The sequence below is a fragment of the Trypanosoma rangeli genome (genome assembly GCF_003719475.1).
Source record: "Trypanosoma rangeli strain AM80 chromosome Unknown Tra_15.4_contig_00182, whole genome shotgun sequence".
Taxonomy (NCBI): Eukaryota; Euglenozoa; class Kinetoplastea; order Trypanosomatida; family Trypanosomatidae; genus Trypanosoma; species Trypanosoma rangeli.
Window position 1 is genome coordinate 23,504 of NW_021705926.1, and position 15,719 is coordinate 39,222.

A 15,719-nucleotide genomic window follows, 5' to 3' on the forward strand; every position below is an offset into this window, starting at 1 on the left:
CACTTCCCATTCCCTCCTTTTATGTTTCTGCGGTCCTGTGCATGATTGACTCTGCAGTGTTGTTTTCAACACCATACCCACCTCGTCTTGCTCTTTCTCAGAATGCCTGACATTCCGCTTTCAATCCTATTTGCGAACCTGAAATAGATTCTTGCTCTTTCGCTTTGTTTTCCCCGAATTCTTTCTCTGCTCTTGCGTTGTGGTGTTGCTGCAACCCACCGAAGGAAGCCGCAGTGGCAGCGATCAAGTGGCAGCAACCATCCAACTGTTTTGATAATTAAGATTCCTCACCATTAGAAGAAACCCCACAAGCAAGTCATACTGCGAGAGGGGAAGCAGATCTTGAAGAAGGCGTAGCACACCAAGGGACCTCTTCTGAGGGGAATTGCCATATTATTATTATTATTATTTTGTCTTTCTTTTTTTTTCTCTCTCTTTCTCTGTAGTTGCTTCTTTGGTCAATTGTGCTTAACGTCACAGATGTGGTTGCCCCGTGCTATATGGGCGATCATTCTTGCCGTGGTTGTCATGATGGCTGTGCCGTTAGTTGTGGACGCCTTCTACATTCCCGGTGTGCAGCCCAAATACTATGCAGAGGGCGAGACAGTGCCGTTTATGGTGAACTCTCTCCGTTCCCTGAAGGTGCTGTTTCCACAGCGGTACTACAAGCTGCCGTTTTGTGCGCCCAAGACACTTGAAACAAAGGCGGAGGCCATTGGTGAGGTTATCTGGGGGGACTACATTCAGAACTCCCTTTACTCGGTAAATATGAAGGAAAACTCCACCTGCACGCTACTCCCTGATTGCGACGTGGAGGAGAACAATCGGAACATCAGGAGAAAAATACGCATGATGGAAAAGTACATTGAGAGTGGCTACCGAGGCTTTATGAACATTGACAATCTTCCCGTCTTTGGGGATGGACTGCCTGAGTATCTTGTCTCTTGCAAGGGTAAGTTAAAAGACATGCAGTACAGCTTCTACCGTGGCTACGCCCTCGGTGTGCCCCGGTTGTGTCTCGGCAAGACACTCATTAACAATCATCTGGATTTTGTCATTGAATACAACACCGCTCCAGGGGATAGCAGCAAGTTTATGGTTGTTGGTCTACGGGCGACACCCCACAGCATTAAGTACGACGATGCAAACAGCTGTAACAATACTATGAAATTCCGGAGAGGCGAGATGGCGTTTCTCACCACAGATGACGTGCGTGAGGGTGCGAAGGTATACTGGACGTATAGTGTTGCATGGCAGCCTTCAAACGTTCTTTGGGCAACACGTTGGGATGCCTATCTTCATAGCTCCTTGGCAGACTCTAGTGCTGCTTTTCATTGGCTTTATGTTTTTAGTAGCCTGCTGATTGTTTTTTTGTGTGCTACCGCCGTTGCCATGGTATTGATGCGAGCCTTACACAAGGATTTTAACCGTTACAATTCTCCTGATCAGGATGACAATCAGGAGGATACTGGCTGGAAACTGGTTCATGCAGATGTGTTTCGTACCCCGTATAGAGCGCCACTGTTGGCCGCACTCGCAGGGAATGGGTTTCAGGTACTGGCCATGTTCAGTGGTGTATTACTCTTTGCACTGTTGGGCTTTCTTTCTCCCGCGCGGCGTGGTGCTCTTCTGACCGCCATCATTCTCCTTTTCGTGTTTATGTCAGTTGTGGCTGGGTATATGTGTGGGTTACTGCTTAAGTATTTTAACCGTTGTGAATGGAAACATGTGTTCTTCTGCGGTTGTGCCTTCCCTGGGACAATAGTCGCTGTCTACACCTTTGCGAACACGATCAACTGGGCACACGGCTCCACGGACACCGTACCCTTCTCTGTCTTGTTTACCATCTTCTTGCTGTGGCTGCTGATCAGCTTGCCACTGACGGTGTTGGGTGCGTCCTTCTCATTTAGGCAGGAGCCACTCTCGAACCCTGTGAGAGTAGGACGGTTGGCGCGGGAGATTCCACCACAGGCGTGGGCAAACAGTCCCGTATTTTTGTACACCATTCCACCCATCTTTCCTCTTTTTGCAATTATTTTGGAGCTAAATTTTGTACTGCAGGCTCTGTGGGCCGGCCAGGTATATTACGTTTTTGGTTTTCTTGCCCTGGTCTTTCTGCTCTGGGTCATCATTACGGCCCTCGTGACGGTTTTCCACCTCTACTACGTTCTCTGCTACGAGAACCATCAATGGTGGTGGATCAGCTTTATTCTTCCTGGAGGACTAGGAGTTCACGTTTTTGTGTACTCGATCTACTTCTATGCGACCCAGCTTGCCATAAGCTCGTTTGCCTCAACGCTACTGTACTTTATGTACATGGGGTTGCTCTCTTATGCCTACGGCCTCTCAGCAGGGGCGATTGGGCTCATTTCCGGCATATTTTTTTTGCGCAAGATATACGGGAGCATTAAAGTTGATTGAGAAGGCGGTTCTGGGATACTGGGAGTCATACATTTTTACATTTGTTGCTTGCTGCGTGGTGAACGATGGTTAAACACCAACCTGAGGAGGGAGGGGACCTTCACTGCGTTAAATGCACGTGGGCTACGGAATAAACGATGTAGAATAGGAAAGAGGGAACAACAGCGACAAGGTGGCGAAGAACGGAAATGAGAAAACCGATATATATATATATATATATATATAAATAGAGGAATAAAACGGAAAAACTTGAGGCATGGGAGAGGAGAGTAGTAGTGGAATCATCAGGCGAAGGAATAGTAAACAGAGCGAACACGGTGAGTGGGAAATAAATGAGTTATGGCACGTCTGACCAAGACGCAGAGTTACAACGCATACGTGTGTGTATTTGTGCGTTTTTGGATTTTGATGTTTTGCTGCGTATGCGTGAGCGTCTACAAACAAGGAAAATTAATGCTGTTTTCTTTTTACTATTATTTTGCTCTTCCAGATCATACTTGCCAGGTGGTTTTTTTTTTTTTCTTTGTCCTGGTTTTTCTTTGTGCTTGTGTTGTTTCTCTCTTCATTGCGTCCACGTTGCTATTTTTTTTTCTTTCTTTCTGATTATGTGCGTGGGACTTTTCCGTTAGGTGAGTTGTGATGGAGTCGCTTTCGAGTGAGCGCCCTGCGGTGTCGGTGAGTGGCCCTCTCACGCATCATCGTGCCCGCACGGTGCTATTGGAGCAGTTGCGGGACCTGCACAAGCAGGAACAACAAGGGCAGAAAGAAGGTGGTCACCTCACTTTGTCGACGAGAGCGCCGCACGTAGAGGGGGGTAATAACGACGAGAGCGGTGATGATGATGATTCTAATGAGGCGGCTCCCATGGCAGTGCGGTTCGTGCGTACATGTCCTCCACTCACGGACCCCACATGGGCGATGGAGGAGTTGCTGCGGATAGACCCAAATGTGACACTGTGGACGGGCACTGGTTTGTCCAAGGCCGTGTGGGCGCCTCCCGGAAGTGGTCACTGCCCTTTTGGAACGACGGAGGCGGACTTCATACGCCATCGCTAAGGGTGTGTAGTATTCTGTGGTCTGTTTGTTGTTGTGCAGAACTTCCTCTTCTCAGTGCCGTTGTGGTGCTGGCGGTCAAGTTCCCTGTTTTTGAGATGTTGCTGGTGGACGTTAGTGTACATGCAGGTATAATATATATATATATATATATATAATATATATATATATATACTGTTGTGCGATTTCTTATTCCCCTCTCCCCCCTTCCACATTTATTTCTTTTTGTATGGGTGTGTGCTCAATAGGAAGCGGTGGAGTGCACAGGCGTGCAGAAGGGCAGAATGAAACTCACAGTGAAGTGCTCCATGGGTGGGGAGACCAGCACCGCGAAGGAGCTCGTGATACACAACCCCGCAGCAACGCTTAGTAACCTGCGCGCTGCCATCGCTATTAACTTCCGCCTACCAGTTCACGGTTTTCGCATGATTCACGACACCGCGGAGCTTAGCTGCGAGAAGGTGCTACTTTGTGACAGTGGGATTCGCGACGGTGACATCATCGTCGTGGACGGCAAACGCGAGCGAGAAGGGGAGGTGACGGATAACAAACTTGACCCGAAACGGGACGCGGAAGTGCCTCTTAGTCAGCAGCAGCCTTCTGAGCCCAGTCAAGCGGACATCGCCCCCACGCCTGTAGTGACGATGACCGTGGCGCCAGCTTCTGCCAAGCCGACTGCCGTCGAGGGAGGTGGTGAGAGAGTTTGGGCGCCAGATGTTCTTGATGAGGGTGAGAGAGCAGCAGTCGATGATGAGGAGGAAGAGGAAGAAGAAGAGGAAGACGGTCCCGCGGAGTTGCTGAGCCACCTCCTTGGAACTGTTCCAAATCTAGTGGAAATGCGACGACAGTTTCTGACAAATCCAGCAGAAATTATGCAGCAAATTCGGGAGAGTGATCCGCGCCTCTTGGAGCTTATTACAGGCAACTATCAGGAGTTTCTTGACCTTGTGAACAATGAGGAGCTTGTGGCTACCCTGCAGCAGGAGCAGGATGAGGCGCATGCGGCACTGTTTGACGAGGAGGAGGAGGAGCTCGATGAGGAGACGGAAGAGGTTGTTGACTCCCTTTTAGCGCAGCTTATGGCAGGAGGGGACCTGTCAGAGGAGGTGGGAAACGGGGCGTTGGCGACGCAGAACTACTTGGAGAGGCCACTGACCGAGGAGGACGAAGCGAAAATTGAGCAGTTGATGCAGCTGGGCTTTACAAGGGATCAATGCAAAGTGGCCTTTTTCAAAGCTAAGCGAAGTCTGGAACGTGCGGCAAACCTTCTGTTTGAGGACCCTCCACAGTTGTAGTGGTTTGCTTCCACGCTATTTATCTGTCACATGCATGACTAAATGTCTTTGCGATACGGCGGTGTACCAACGAGCCGGCGGTTTTGTCTCCTCTCATTTTCATCGCATTCTGCTTCGCCGTGCACCCCTTTCCCTTAGTCCCCGGCAATTATGCTGCGCCACACGCACCTGTAGTTGTCGGTGAAGGTTAACAAGATACAGAAATGATAAGATAAATACATATTTCTCGTTAAATGAGTGGTGATGCGAGTTTTTTTTACTTTTTTGTCATACTTTGCGTACTTGCTCTTTTTATCGTTCATAAACACATGCAATAGAGGTGTGCATGTGTCTGTATGTGGGCGCGTGTGAGTGTCTCTTCTTCTTGCCTTTACAGACTGCAAACTCACAAACACCACCCCCCCCCCCCCCCCCTCCTCGTGATCTTGATGAGGCAAAAGGAGGGAGTGGTAACAGTTTAGCAAGAAAAGATGTCGAGTGCCGTTCAAACTATTGTCACCAGCGTTGAAGGGCGTTTCCTCCTCCTCGGGTGCACCGATGGTCTCAGGGCGTATGATATCCAACCAACGGGGGTGGTGAAAAAACTAATTCCAAGTCCTGGCGAGACGCCAGCACCTCGCGGTTGCCGCGCGGTGGGAGGCCCCGTTCGTGCAGCTGCTGTCCTTGGGCAAACCCCACTGCTAGCATTTGCTCTCGAAGGTGGCGTGGCCCCCGAGTTAGTTTCCGAACAAGCGGTGGAGGGAGCCGTAGTAGGTGGCGAGTCGACCTCATCTGTAGCATCGACCTCGCGCGTTCTTTACTTGTACGATGCGGCTAAGAGTCAGACAATGGCGGAGCTGCACTTTGAGACCGCAGTTGTGGGAATTAAGATGAACGTCCGACGTTTGGTTGTCGCATTGGTGGAGTGCATACACGTTTTTGATCTTACAACGCTGGAGCACCTTGCGGAGTTGCGCACGGCATCTCCGCCCAATCCAAATGGTCTCCTTGTGCTCTCAGAACTGACGACGAACGTCCGTGGCGAAGCCGTCAGTTACTTGGCTTTCCCACAGTCAGACCAGGGCTACGGGGATGTATGGGTGGCTCAAATCGCGGAGACGCAGATGGACCATAACGGCGAATGCAGTGGTAAGGGGAACACCTTTTGTGGAGAGCGGTGCGGTTTTGTTGAGCGCGTGTCTATTGTGAAGGCACATCATCGCGCGGTGGTGTGCCTGGCGATGACGCGAGACGGCACGAGACTCGCCACCGCCTCTGAACGAGGTACCACTGTGAAGGTCTTTGAACCTTCTTCTGCCCGGTTGTTGTACCATTTTCGCCGTGGCGTGAAGGTCGCACGGATGCTTTCTCTCTCGTTTGATCCAGCCTCTGCTCTGTCGGGGTTGCGGCTTGCTGCTCTGAGTAACCGGGGAACGCTGCATGTTTTTCGATGCTCTTCCGCAGGTGGAAGTGAGGTGGTGACCCCGGCGCCAGCCCTATTATACACGGGCTTGGAATTACGGAGCTTTGCCCAGGCGACGGTTGGTAAGGCGTCCGCCGCGTCGTCTGCGCCACCGGGTCTTGGATTGGACGACAAGACAGGATGCGAAGTGCAGTGTTGCTTTTTTTCTGAGAATGAACGTTTTGTATTTGTCGTGCTCCCGGAGCCGTGTGCGCTGGGGGAGGATGCCGCTTGTGCACACGAGGAATGGAGTGGCGGCGCCTCGTTACTGCACGAGCAGAGCGGAGTCGTCACTTCTCGCTGGACGCTGCAGAAGTACCGCATCCACATGCACGAGTGCACGCTCGTGGATTCGTACGTGCTGAACTGAGCGGATGCGGAATGGCGTTGTGGCCACAATTTTTTGAGGAGTAGACTGAGTCTCAAAAAAAAAAAAGACGGTGTAACAACGAAGTCAAAGAAACATATATATATATATATATGAAATACAGTGAATAAGGCTTCCGCGTTTGGCGTCCACCCCTTATGACTCTTCAGCTGTTTTTTGTTTTTCTTGCCATTCCTCCCCCCCACCCCCTTCTTCCTACTTTGCTCATGTGTGTAGGCGTATGCGTACCGTTTTCTTTTTTTTATTCTGTCTCAGAGGGACAGGGATGTTCACTATGACACTTGAAGTACTCTTTTTTTTTTTTCTTCTTTTTTTCGCGCGGACGGCTTTGCGTGGCCTTGAGGGCGAAGAGCGAGTTTGTTTCCTACAACCCTTATGAAGCGACCTCACGTCTTTCCTTCCTTCTGTTGCTTGCTTGGTTTTTGAACTTTGTTTTATGTGTGTGTGTGTGCATATGTGCACGTGGTCGGTTCTTTGCGCATGGTTCATCAGGTGCAAGGCGGTTTGAGTACAACGACTATTCCGATGAGAGTATGATACATAACGGAGGTGACACTGCTGCTCTTGCCTCCTGCAATGTGGAAGAAACACTGCAAAGTGATCACAGTAGTGGCGGTGACGAGGATGAACGCGTGGTCCTTAACGAGATGCCGAAAAAAATGGCTGGGGTGTATGGGCCTGGACATGTAGATGCCTCTATTGCGGGTAGGGAGCCGCAGCCTGAGGTATTCAGCACTGTGGACTGGGCCTCGGCGGAGAGACTCGGGTTTCCGCCGAGTGCTGATTTGAACGTACGAGCAGCGGAGGTGGCCGCAATGCCTCTGATGCGGTTGTCGGCGCAGCGATGCGAGAAACACTGGCAGAGTTCCTCGCGAAGCCTGTCGTTGCGCACCACCGCAACCACCAAGGTGGCGGAGTTCATGCAGCAGGCGGTATGGCGTCACGGCATTTCACGGCACTTGCGTGGTGTGCTATGGCTGACGCTCTCTGGTGTCGCAGCGAAGATGGAGGAGAATCAGGGTTTCTGTCGGGCACTACTGAAGCGTCACGGGTACATTCGTGGTGAGTATGCAGAGACCATTGAGAAGGATCTGCACCGTACGTTTCCCGAGCATCGATATTTTGCGCAGGATGGAGTGGGACTTCGAAAGGCACGGAACGTTCTGCACGCCCTTTGCTGGCGCAACCCACTGTTGAACTATTGTCAGTCCTTTAACTACCTTGTCGCCTTTCTTCTGCTCGTGACGGATGATGAGGAAAGCACCTTCTGGCTCATGTGCCACTTACTGGAGAACCTATTACCCAATGACTTGTATTCGGAGACACTCATAGGGACCAAGGTGGATCAACTCGTGCTCCAGGAGATTCTCCAGGAACGTCTTCCGCGTCTTGCACGGCACTTTGCAGTGGTACACTTTGATGTTGGGGCGCTGATTTCGGCGTGGGTCATGGCGCTGTTCATTAACGTGTTCCCTGTGGAAACAGTGTTGCGTGTATGGGATTGCCTCTTTGCTGGTAGGAGCAACACCAATGAACCCACATGTGTACCGCTTGAAGTAGTCCTGGCAGTGTTACAGCTGTGTCAAAACTCTCTGCTTCGTTGCGATGATGCGGGCGATGTTATTACGTGCCTAGACAACGCTGCAAGACGTTTGTTTGACGCGGACAAACTCCTTCAGCTTGTCCGCGGGATGCAGCTTTCACCGTGGACAGTGCGGGATATGCGTCGACGTGCAAGGCCGGCGGTGGTGGAGGAAAACTACAGGCAAGAAAGGCGTCGGCAGGAACTGCTTGAGAGGCGCCAGTTAGAATAAGAAGAAAAGGCTCATGACGGAATGCGTCAACCGCAGAAACGTGAGAACGAGAAAGAGGGATCAAGGTGGGTATGGCGGCAGGAGGACCCGCAACGGATCTCCAAGGCGTACGCTTCTTCAGGGTATCACCAGTTCTCATCTTCAGCGCCGCTGACAGAGCCTTATCATGGGGAATACTGTGACTACTTTGCCTGTACGGGGTTTGTGGAGCAGATTGATGTGAATGCGTGGCATCCTCTGAAGGAGACCAACTTCTGTCTTGAAAGGGCATGGGAGGAGTTGGGAGACGACCATGAACCCGCTGTGGTGCCTGCATTTCTTGTTGGGACCACACGGTGGTGGAGAATGGAGGACAGTGTCGGGCATGAAATGGAGAGTATCCACGAGACAGCCGGGGATCAAGCAGGAACAAGAGCATTGTCCACGTATATGTGTGAAGCAACGGGGGAAGGCGTGAGGTAAATGTTTTGCCTGAACAATTTTCTCTTGAGCGCGTGTTCGTTATTCTTGGCATTGCTTGTCGTCCTCGTGTATTGCTTCGGTTTTCGTTTTATTGGGCGTTTGTGCGCATGTTTTTTTTTTTCCTTTTTGGAGTTTGTTGAGTCTGCCTACCTCTTTGTGCCTTGTTACGTTACTCGGAAAGGGCACCTTCTTTTCTCTTGTTTCTGCTGGAGTTTTATCGCCGGATCTTCCGGTAGCTGTTGCGAGGATTGTACTCCCTGTTTCTTTACCTTTACCCCTTTCAGTTTTATTTTGCCGTCACGGACGCTGGTGGCGGCGCTGGTGGGGATTTGGGTGCTGGCCGGGCAAATAAATACTTTAAAAAAAAAGAAAAAAAAACAAGAAACATGGCGCGAGGAAGACGTGCGTCATCTGTGACGGCAAAATCACTTTCGGCGAAATCATTGGCGTCGGCTTCACCAGGGAGGAAAGGGGGACGGAAGTTGCCGGTTGTCACCTCAACGTCCATCGCCGCGGCACTTCGACAGGCCTCCTGTGACGCTGACAAGAGTGCTGTGGGTGTGCGTGGAAAGGCGGGGGCAGAGACCAAATGGCAAACTGCACGCAGGGTAGTCCTGCAGTCCCGTCCGCAAGGCAATTGTCTACGCCTACAGCAATCGACACCGGAAATTAGCTTTTGGAAAGGACTTTGCCGACCAGCTCTGTTGGTGCAGGCACTTGCAAGTATTGGGACACTGATTGAGGCAGACACGGCGTTGCTTTTCACTAATTCCCAGGTGCAGTACCCGTTTTCGGCACTGACGGTGCAGCGCGTGGTGGTGGCTATTCAAGCTATCGTTGACGCCTTTCAACTTCTACGAACCGTTGGAAACGAGGAGGACGCTGTACTACAAAGGTGGGAAGTCATACGGAAGCTGGTTGAACTGGCTGAAGCTGCAGTCCCTATGAAGGTGTCTCTTCTTGTCAGTTTTTCCACTGCATGCAAGAGCAACACGGCGGGTGTGCCTCCAACCAGCCTTTGGGCCTTAGAGGAGCGTTTGCGACGGTTGCAACGTCTGTTGCAGTTGCGTGAGAGTCATGTACGCATCATGTCGATGCTCCGCCTTTGTAAGACGAAGCGTGAGGTGTCAGCAGCTCTCTTTGGCCCCGAAGCGGATGGGACAGCCACTTTCGAACCGATGCCTGGCGTGGCCTCGTGGCATCAAGGGGAGCAATGTGTGATTAAAGGCTTGATGGTGGAGGTGAATGACATACGCCCCTGCAGTGACTCATGGGGTGACTCATCTATCGTCCCACTTCGTGTCACCGGTGGCTCCTATGTTCTTCACAAATCTTCCCGCGTTGAAACTCTGGCGTGTTTATTGAGGGTCGCCGAGTTCATTGGTCTCCCTCCTTTTTTGCGCTCCATCCGTGTTGCGAGTGCACGAGCGCGTGAATTCCAAGTGCAGTCGTTTGACATGATGTCAGTAACTGATAACGCCTTGTCTATTCACAAGGAACGTTTGCCGTTGCTTTTTCCGTCACCGGACGACTTGGATCCTTGTTGCTTTGAGGTCCAGGCTTCCAACCAAGCGCAGCTTGTGCAGGAAGAACTCATTAGGTTGGCGAGTCAGCACTGCTGCTTTGGTGCGTTGGTGGGGGAGGCAGACCAGGTGGTGGACTTGCTGCGCACCAGCGCGGCATGTGCAGGGCGGGCAAAAACTAAGTCGTGCAACATGCAGACGTCGGCGGTAAAGATTGAGCAGACAGAGGACGACGGTAGCGACAGACCCCCGCAGCAGTTAGCGCGGGATGCATTGAACAGGCACTGCCACGATCCACTTCGCACGTATGCTCAATCGCTTCTTCAGGCTGCGAGGGAGGGCGACAGTAAACCCAGCCGTGTGCGTTGGATTTGCAGCAATCGTTGGAGCCCTACGATGTGTTACTACGCATTGGTGATTGCCGCGGCGCCACCCCAAGACAACACTGATATCGTGGTGGAAGAAGGGAGAGGGGGAGAAGATCGAGAAGCCGGTGCTATGACGTCGTATTACGTCGCCGCGGTTATGGAACTCGCGCGTTTTTAGTGACGTTATGATCCCACAAGAGGGACTCCTGTGCTATCGCGAGGCAATACCACTAATTTTTCGAGCATCACCTCTCCGTATGCCTCAGGATTTTCGGTATTTTTCGTTTGTACTTTTTTTGTTTCTTTGTTGCTGTTGTGTTATTTTGTGTGTCGGTCCCGCGTGCCTGTCCAGGTGTAGGAATAGTGTTTCTGGCTGAAGTGACGTTAGTAGTGGCCGGTGGCAGCGAAAAGGTAGAGTGGGAGGGCTTAGGAGGTGCTGTTTGGTCTGGTCATAATGTTGCACATCACTTCAGCATGCCGAGGTGGATATATGATGTACCACCGCAAGTCCATGGGAACGATGAAGTACAGTAGGTGGAAAGGCGCACACGGTGGTGTCAGTCACTTTTATGGAAGAACCCCTATGTTGGAGGAGGTGAAACGCAATGAACCCGTTACTTTGATTGATCGTCGAATTATGCACTACGTGCACCGCTCGCGGCTTCGTCACTTTCAGCTGTTTCGTTCATATCAACAGAAGTCAAACGCAACGGAGTGCAAGTTGCGTGAGGGGGAGATGCTGCGTCGCCGCTGGCATCGAAGGCTGCAGAAGTCATTTATTGCCTTTATGCAATTTAAGACGATGAAGGTACTTGAAGACCAGGCGAGATTGGTGAACACCTATGGCCAGGCGGCTGTGAACGCGGCGTTGGGTGATCCCTGGGAGGCCGCTGCAGACACGGTAAAGGACCGCAAGTATGTGACAGTCCAGCGCAAGGTGAATACCTTACCTGTACTTAGTGTTGTGCCCAAGCACGTTGCCACCATGAAACAAATCCACAATGATCGCTTTAATTATCGCTGGAGGGTGAATTAAGCGGATGATTGCGTTTTCGGAATTTCTGTGAAGTATTGGCTTTTCCCCCTTTGCAGATGTGTGTATGTGTGTGTCTGTTACTTTTGCAGCGCTGCTCTGACGAGGGATACACAGTGTGCATATCTGTGCATTCTTTCCCGAGATCCCTTCCATGCCGCCATCAACTGGCTGCAACAATAGTCTTCTTACCTGCGCTGTGCTGCTTCTCTTTGTGTCTTTGTAATTGTTGTTGTTGTTTTTTTTCTGTGTGTGTGTGGCGCTTTGGTGGCGGCGCGGTCGTCGTTGTTGTCTCCCGGCGGACACCGCAATAGTTGTGCACTTCACTGCGCCTCATTGGCACCTGGAGGTATGAGACTTAAAGCGGAGCCGGTTGCCTTCCACCTGTGCGTCGCTTCTGTGACCCAAGGGAGGGGGAGGGGTCTTCTTTCACCATTAACGTGACGGTCTTATTTGTGTGTGTTTGTGCTCAACAAAGGCAAAAAAAATAATAATAATGATAAATAAATAAACGAAAACAAAAATAAAACTTCTTCTTGTTGTTGTTTGCGGTTGATGAAGTCTTTATAGGAGAAGACCAAAGGGGCACCCTGCGTGACAGGCTGCTACCCATGAACGACAACACTTCAACACTGTTCTCTGCTGATGAGGTCATTGCACCTGGTAAATTCCCTCAGTACATGCAGTTGCCCTCGCCAGTGTACTTCGTGCGGTGGGTGGACGACCACCACGCCATTATTGGCGCCGGCGGTGGCGGGAGACGGTTTGGAATGGTCAACTTTCTCGCGCTTATTTCAGTGGACACCACGCAGCAGCTGTGCGAGGCACCTTCGGGTAAGAAGCCACAAGTGCAGCTGCCACAAAAGGACCCACCACCCCCTCCGCATCCATGGAAGTTTGTTACGGCCATTGACTTGGAGAGGGACATACCATGGTGTGCTTCTACCTTTGTGGTTTGCACCGATGCGGCAGAGCTTGCGCGTGGTGTGGTGGGGCATCTTGCGGTAAGTCACATCACATGCTTCACACTTGTTGAGGTGTATCAATGTTGCAAGACAAACAGTCTGGCGATGCGGAGGCGTGCATGTATTGCGGTACCGTCAGACACAAAAAACCCTGACAAGAAGCCAATTGCTCTTGTACAAGGGACCCTGGTTGTTGCACACGACGAAGGTGGGGTGCAGGTCTACAGCTTACACTCCCTTCTGCAACGTGTGCAGTCGCCAGAGGAGGAACAAGGAATACGGAGGAAAGTCGAGACGAATACCAAAACCCAGAATGCAAGTCCCGCTGCATCGGTGTATGGTGAGGAACAACATGCCGTCGTGGAAACACCAGGAATAATACGGGAGGCAGAACCTCTTGCTGTCTGGTCACTGCCTGCGCGTCTGAACGACCTTCACGCCAACCGATTTTTTGTGCCTAAAAAAGGAAACGGAAGGGAGAAGTCGGGGATGCGACCACACTCCGATTACTTACTCATTGTAGCCCTCGTCCAGGATAAGACGCTTCGACTCGCAACAATGAAGCTCTCTCGGAGAACCTCCGCCATTGATAAGGAGGGGAATAAAAATGTTAATGGGCACACTATAACCCATCTTGTGGATGCGTGTATGTTTACTGGGAAGGACTGTCACATTTCCTTCCCACTAATGAAATCTTCTATGAGATTAGTACAGATATTTGGGGTGGAAGATGTGACTCCAACCAAGGCGGAGGAGTCTTGGATGGAGGCACGCCGTCTACACTGCGAAACGGGTATTCGAGGAACAATGCCCATTGCTAGTTTTATTGTTGTGGTCTACGATGTGTTGGGAAATCACTCCTGCATGTTAACGGCTCGAGTGTCCAGCACAGCCGCTGCTGCAAGTCGAGATGCACTGTCCAAGGACTCTGAGACAGTCACCAATGACGCCAAGAAACCTTCTAGGCAGCTTAAACTTCAAGTGTGCTTCGCCCCCCAGCCTTCACCTCTGATAAACGAAGGTGTCACTTCAGTCAGCGCATGCCACTACCGCGGAAGATGCAATGACTGCAACGCTTTAAATGGGGAAGGAGTCGGAACTAACCTTCCTTCTCACTGGTTGGCCGGCACAGTGGAGGGCACCATTCTATCGCTGCTCTACACTGGTGAAGGCAGGTTTCAGACCCTGTCGATTCGGCCGTCTAAAAGCAAAAGAGAAGCCGCACGATTTCCAGCTTTGCATCGCGAACCGATTTCTTGCGTAGCAGTATCAAAACAAAACGATGTTTTGACGACGGATATAGCGCAGAATGTAGTAGTGTCGGTGCTTCCACTTTGTCAGGGGTCAACCATGAACCCAGCGCTTAGTGAGAGCAGGGGACATTGTTTAGCGAAAGTCGATGGGGCCGTGACGCGTGCGGCAGGTGCTGCAGTAACGGAGGTGGAGGACCTCACTTCTTTTGCAAACGACGGGAGGGAACTGGCCGTACAGCCGAAGTGCGTGGCTCTTTCACTTTTCCCATCAGGTCAAAGGTCCAAGCCGTCGCTGTTGTCTCCACTCGGATACACTGCCATTTTGAGCGCAGGGCTGCTGGCGGTTGCAGTGGTCGCGCTGCTGATGGCCATGCTGGTGGCGTACTGGTTATCCTAGGGGCCTTGGAAAGTGTACCAGTGGCAAGGTACGGGATGTGCTCGGCGCCGCCTTTTTCTGTGCCACAGGCCGTTTTATGCATGTTCCTTTCTTCTTCCAGTTGCCGGGATGGTCGCAGGCTGGTCTCCCAGTGTGTGATTTGGCCCAGCCTTCCGCTTCTTATGGCGCTTTTGTGCGGCAGTCGCACACAAGCGGCTGCGTGTTGGACTCACTTTGAACGCTGGCTGCAGTGCCATCCTTGGCTGTGTGGCAAGACAAGCCTAACTGCGGCTAAGGCTGCGTCACCGCGGCCCTCTTTTATAGGCGGTGCTGTTGTTTGTTGGTTCCCTCCAGCTCCAGCTCTCTGCTTGTTCCCCTCGCTGTTGACGGAGGGGGCTGTTGCGTTCCGAGGCACGCCCCGGCGTGCCTTGGCGGAGGGGAGTCGTGTTGGGGGGCGGGTGTGCGAGGACGGGGCCAGATGCTGCTGCGCGTCGCGTCGGTTTTTTTTTTTTTCTCTCCTTGGTCACTCCTTGCTGGTGGTTGTCCCGCTTTTTCCCTCCCCCTCCTCTTCTGCAACACGCGTGTTGTTTGCGCTTCTAGGACATCTTTGCAGTAACAGTATTGCACCCGAGGTGCCACGCGTCGACGAGGAACTGAAAGGAAAAATGTCCAGCGATGGAGTACCGCATCAATGAGCTTGGCCGTTTTCGGATCCTCCTTGGCGGCCTTGCCGCCTCACTCGCCCTCTCCGTGTTTTACGGTTTCAATCTTCTCAGTAACCACCTTCAGAAGGAGTACGGCTTCAATACGAACGACTTGACCACCATAACAACCACTGGCATCGTCGTTGGGTTTGTGACGTTCCCTGGGGGCATGCTGCTCGACTACGCGGGGCCGATGTGGGTGCTCATCATCGCCACCACTTCGTGTGCGCTGGGCGCTCTTCTCTTTGGGCTGACGTTTCATGGCCTCATCGCCGCCTCCGTTGTGCGTATCTCCGTCTTTTGTGCCTTTCTGGACTTTGGGTGCACCTGGTTTGATGCTGGCTCGCTGATGGCGGTGCTCGGGAGTTTTCCAAAAACGAGGGGCTTTGTGGTGGCTTTGATGAAGACATATGGTGGCATCGGCGCCTCCGTGTGCTGGCTGTGATCAACTACAGCTTTTTCGGTGACAGCTATGCGGCCTACATGTACTTTATGACGATCGCTGTGGTTGTGCTGGGATGCATCGCGATTGTTTTCGTTCGGTTTCCACCGTACCATCTTGTTGACTACGAGAAAAAGACCGTGCCGCAGGAGATCCAGGAGCGACGACGACTTATCGAGCC

At 51.8% G+C, this 15,719-nt stretch overlaps 10 protein-coding genes across 10 annotated transcripts, besides 10 other annotated features; all 10 read left to right on the top strand.

The window, feature by feature from the left end:
* Window positions 1-391: 391 nt before the first annotated feature.
* Window positions 392-410: a microsatellite.
* Window positions 406-440: a microsatellite.
* Window positions 441-480: 40 nt separating this feature from the next.
* On the top strand, window positions 481-2,421 carry TraAM80_05537 (endosomal integral membrane protein; the record flags this gene model as incomplete). Its single annotated transcript, XM_029382411.1, has 1 exon — window positions 481-2,421. The coding sequence occupies one exon, from the start codon at window positions 481-483 to the stop codon at window positions 2,419-2,421; it is 1,941 nt and encodes a 646-aa protein (XP_029237748.1).
* Window positions 2,422-2,621: 200 nt separating this feature from the next.
* Window positions 2,622-2,646: a microsatellite.
* A 414-nt stretch (window positions 2,647-3,060) lies between these two features.
* On the top strand, window positions 3,061-3,477 carry TraAM80_05538 (uncharacterized protein; the record flags this gene model as incomplete). The annotated part of the gene is made up of 1 exon (XM_029382412.1): window positions 3,061-3,477. The coding sequence occupies one exon, from the start codon at window positions 3,061-3,063 to the stop codon at window positions 3,475-3,477; it is 417 nt and encodes a 138-aa protein (XP_029237749.1).
* A 127-nt stretch (window positions 3,478-3,604) lies between these two features.
* Window positions 3,605-3,648: a microsatellite.
* A 110-nt stretch (window positions 3,649-3,758) lies between these two features.
* TraAM80_05539 (uncharacterized protein) lies at window positions 3,759-4,769 on the top strand (the record flags this gene model as incomplete). The annotated part of the gene is made up of 1 exon (XM_029382413.1): window positions 3,759-4,769. One exon carries the CDS (start codon window positions 3,759-3,761, stop codon window positions 4,767-4,769), a length of 1,011 nt encoding a protein of 336 aa, XP_029237750.1.
* Window positions 4,770-5,163: 394 nt separating this feature from the next.
* Window positions 5,164-5,186: a microsatellite.
* A 53-nt stretch (window positions 5,187-5,239) lies between these two features.
* TraAM80_05540 (uncharacterized protein) lies at window positions 5,240-6,580 on the top strand (the record flags this gene model as incomplete). The annotated part of the gene is made up of 1 exon (XM_029382414.1): window positions 5,240-6,580. The coding sequence occupies one exon, from the start codon at window positions 5,240-5,242 to the stop codon at window positions 6,578-6,580; it is 1,341 nt and encodes a 446-aa protein (XP_029237751.1).
* Window positions 6,581-6,674: 94 nt separating this feature from the next.
* Window positions 6,675-6,692: a microsatellite.
* A 198-nt stretch (window positions 6,693-6,890) lies between these two features.
* Window positions 6,891-6,913: a microsatellite.
* A 218-nt stretch (window positions 6,914-7,131) lies between these two features.
* On the top strand, window positions 7,132-8,412 carry TraAM80_05541 (putative GTPase activator protein; the record flags this gene model as incomplete). Its single annotated transcript, XM_029382415.1, has 1 exon — window positions 7,132-8,412. One exon carries the CDS (start codon window positions 7,132-7,134, stop codon window positions 8,410-8,412), a length of 1,281 nt encoding a protein of 426 aa, XP_029237752.1.
* A 21-nt stretch (window positions 8,413-8,433) lies between these two features.
* Window positions 8,434-8,874, top strand: TraAM80_05542 (putative GTPase activator protein; the record flags this gene model as incomplete). Its single annotated transcript, XM_029382416.1, has 1 exon — window positions 8,434-8,874. One exon carries the CDS (start codon window positions 8,434-8,436, stop codon window positions 8,872-8,874), a length of 441 nt encoding a protein of 146 aa, XP_029237753.1.
* A 359-nt stretch (window positions 8,875-9,233) lies between these two features.
* Window positions 9,234-9,259: a microsatellite.
* A 1-nt stretch (window position 9,260) lies between these two features.
* On the top strand, window positions 9,261-10,943 carry TraAM80_05543 (uncharacterized protein; the record flags this gene model as incomplete). Its single annotated transcript, XM_029382417.1, has 1 exon — window positions 9,261-10,943. The coding sequence occupies one exon, from the start codon at window positions 9,261-9,263 to the stop codon at window positions 10,941-10,943; it is 1,683 nt and encodes a 560-aa protein (XP_029237754.1).
* A 405-nt stretch (window positions 10,944-11,348) lies between these two features.
* Window positions 11,349-11,801, top strand: TraAM80_05544 (uncharacterized protein; the record flags this gene model as incomplete). Its single annotated transcript, XM_029382418.1, has 1 exon — window positions 11,349-11,801. One exon carries the CDS (start codon window positions 11,349-11,351, stop codon window positions 11,799-11,801), a length of 453 nt encoding a protein of 150 aa, XP_029237755.1.
* Window positions 11,802-12,010: 209 nt separating this feature from the next.
* Window positions 12,011-12,054: a microsatellite.
* Window positions 12,055-12,278: 224 nt separating this feature from the next.
* Window positions 12,279-12,327: a sequence feature (A-rich).
* An 82-nt stretch (window positions 12,328-12,409) lies between these two features.
* On the top strand, window positions 12,410-14,413 carry TraAM80_05545 (uncharacterized protein; the record flags this gene model as incomplete). The annotated part of the gene is made up of 1 exon (XM_029382419.1): window positions 12,410-14,413. The coding sequence occupies one exon, from the start codon at window positions 12,410-12,412 to the stop codon at window positions 14,411-14,413; it is 2,004 nt and encodes a 667-aa protein (XP_029237756.1).
* A 654-nt stretch (window positions 14,414-15,067) lies between these two features.
* TraAM80_05546 (putative membrane transporter) lies at window positions 15,068-15,541 on the top strand (the record flags this gene model as incomplete). The annotated part of the gene is made up of 1 exon (XM_029382420.1): window positions 15,068-15,541. The coding sequence occupies one exon, from the start codon at window positions 15,068-15,070 to the stop codon at window positions 15,539-15,541; it is 474 nt and encodes a 157-aa protein (XP_029237757.1).
* Window positions 15,542-15,719: the final 178 nt, after the last annotated feature.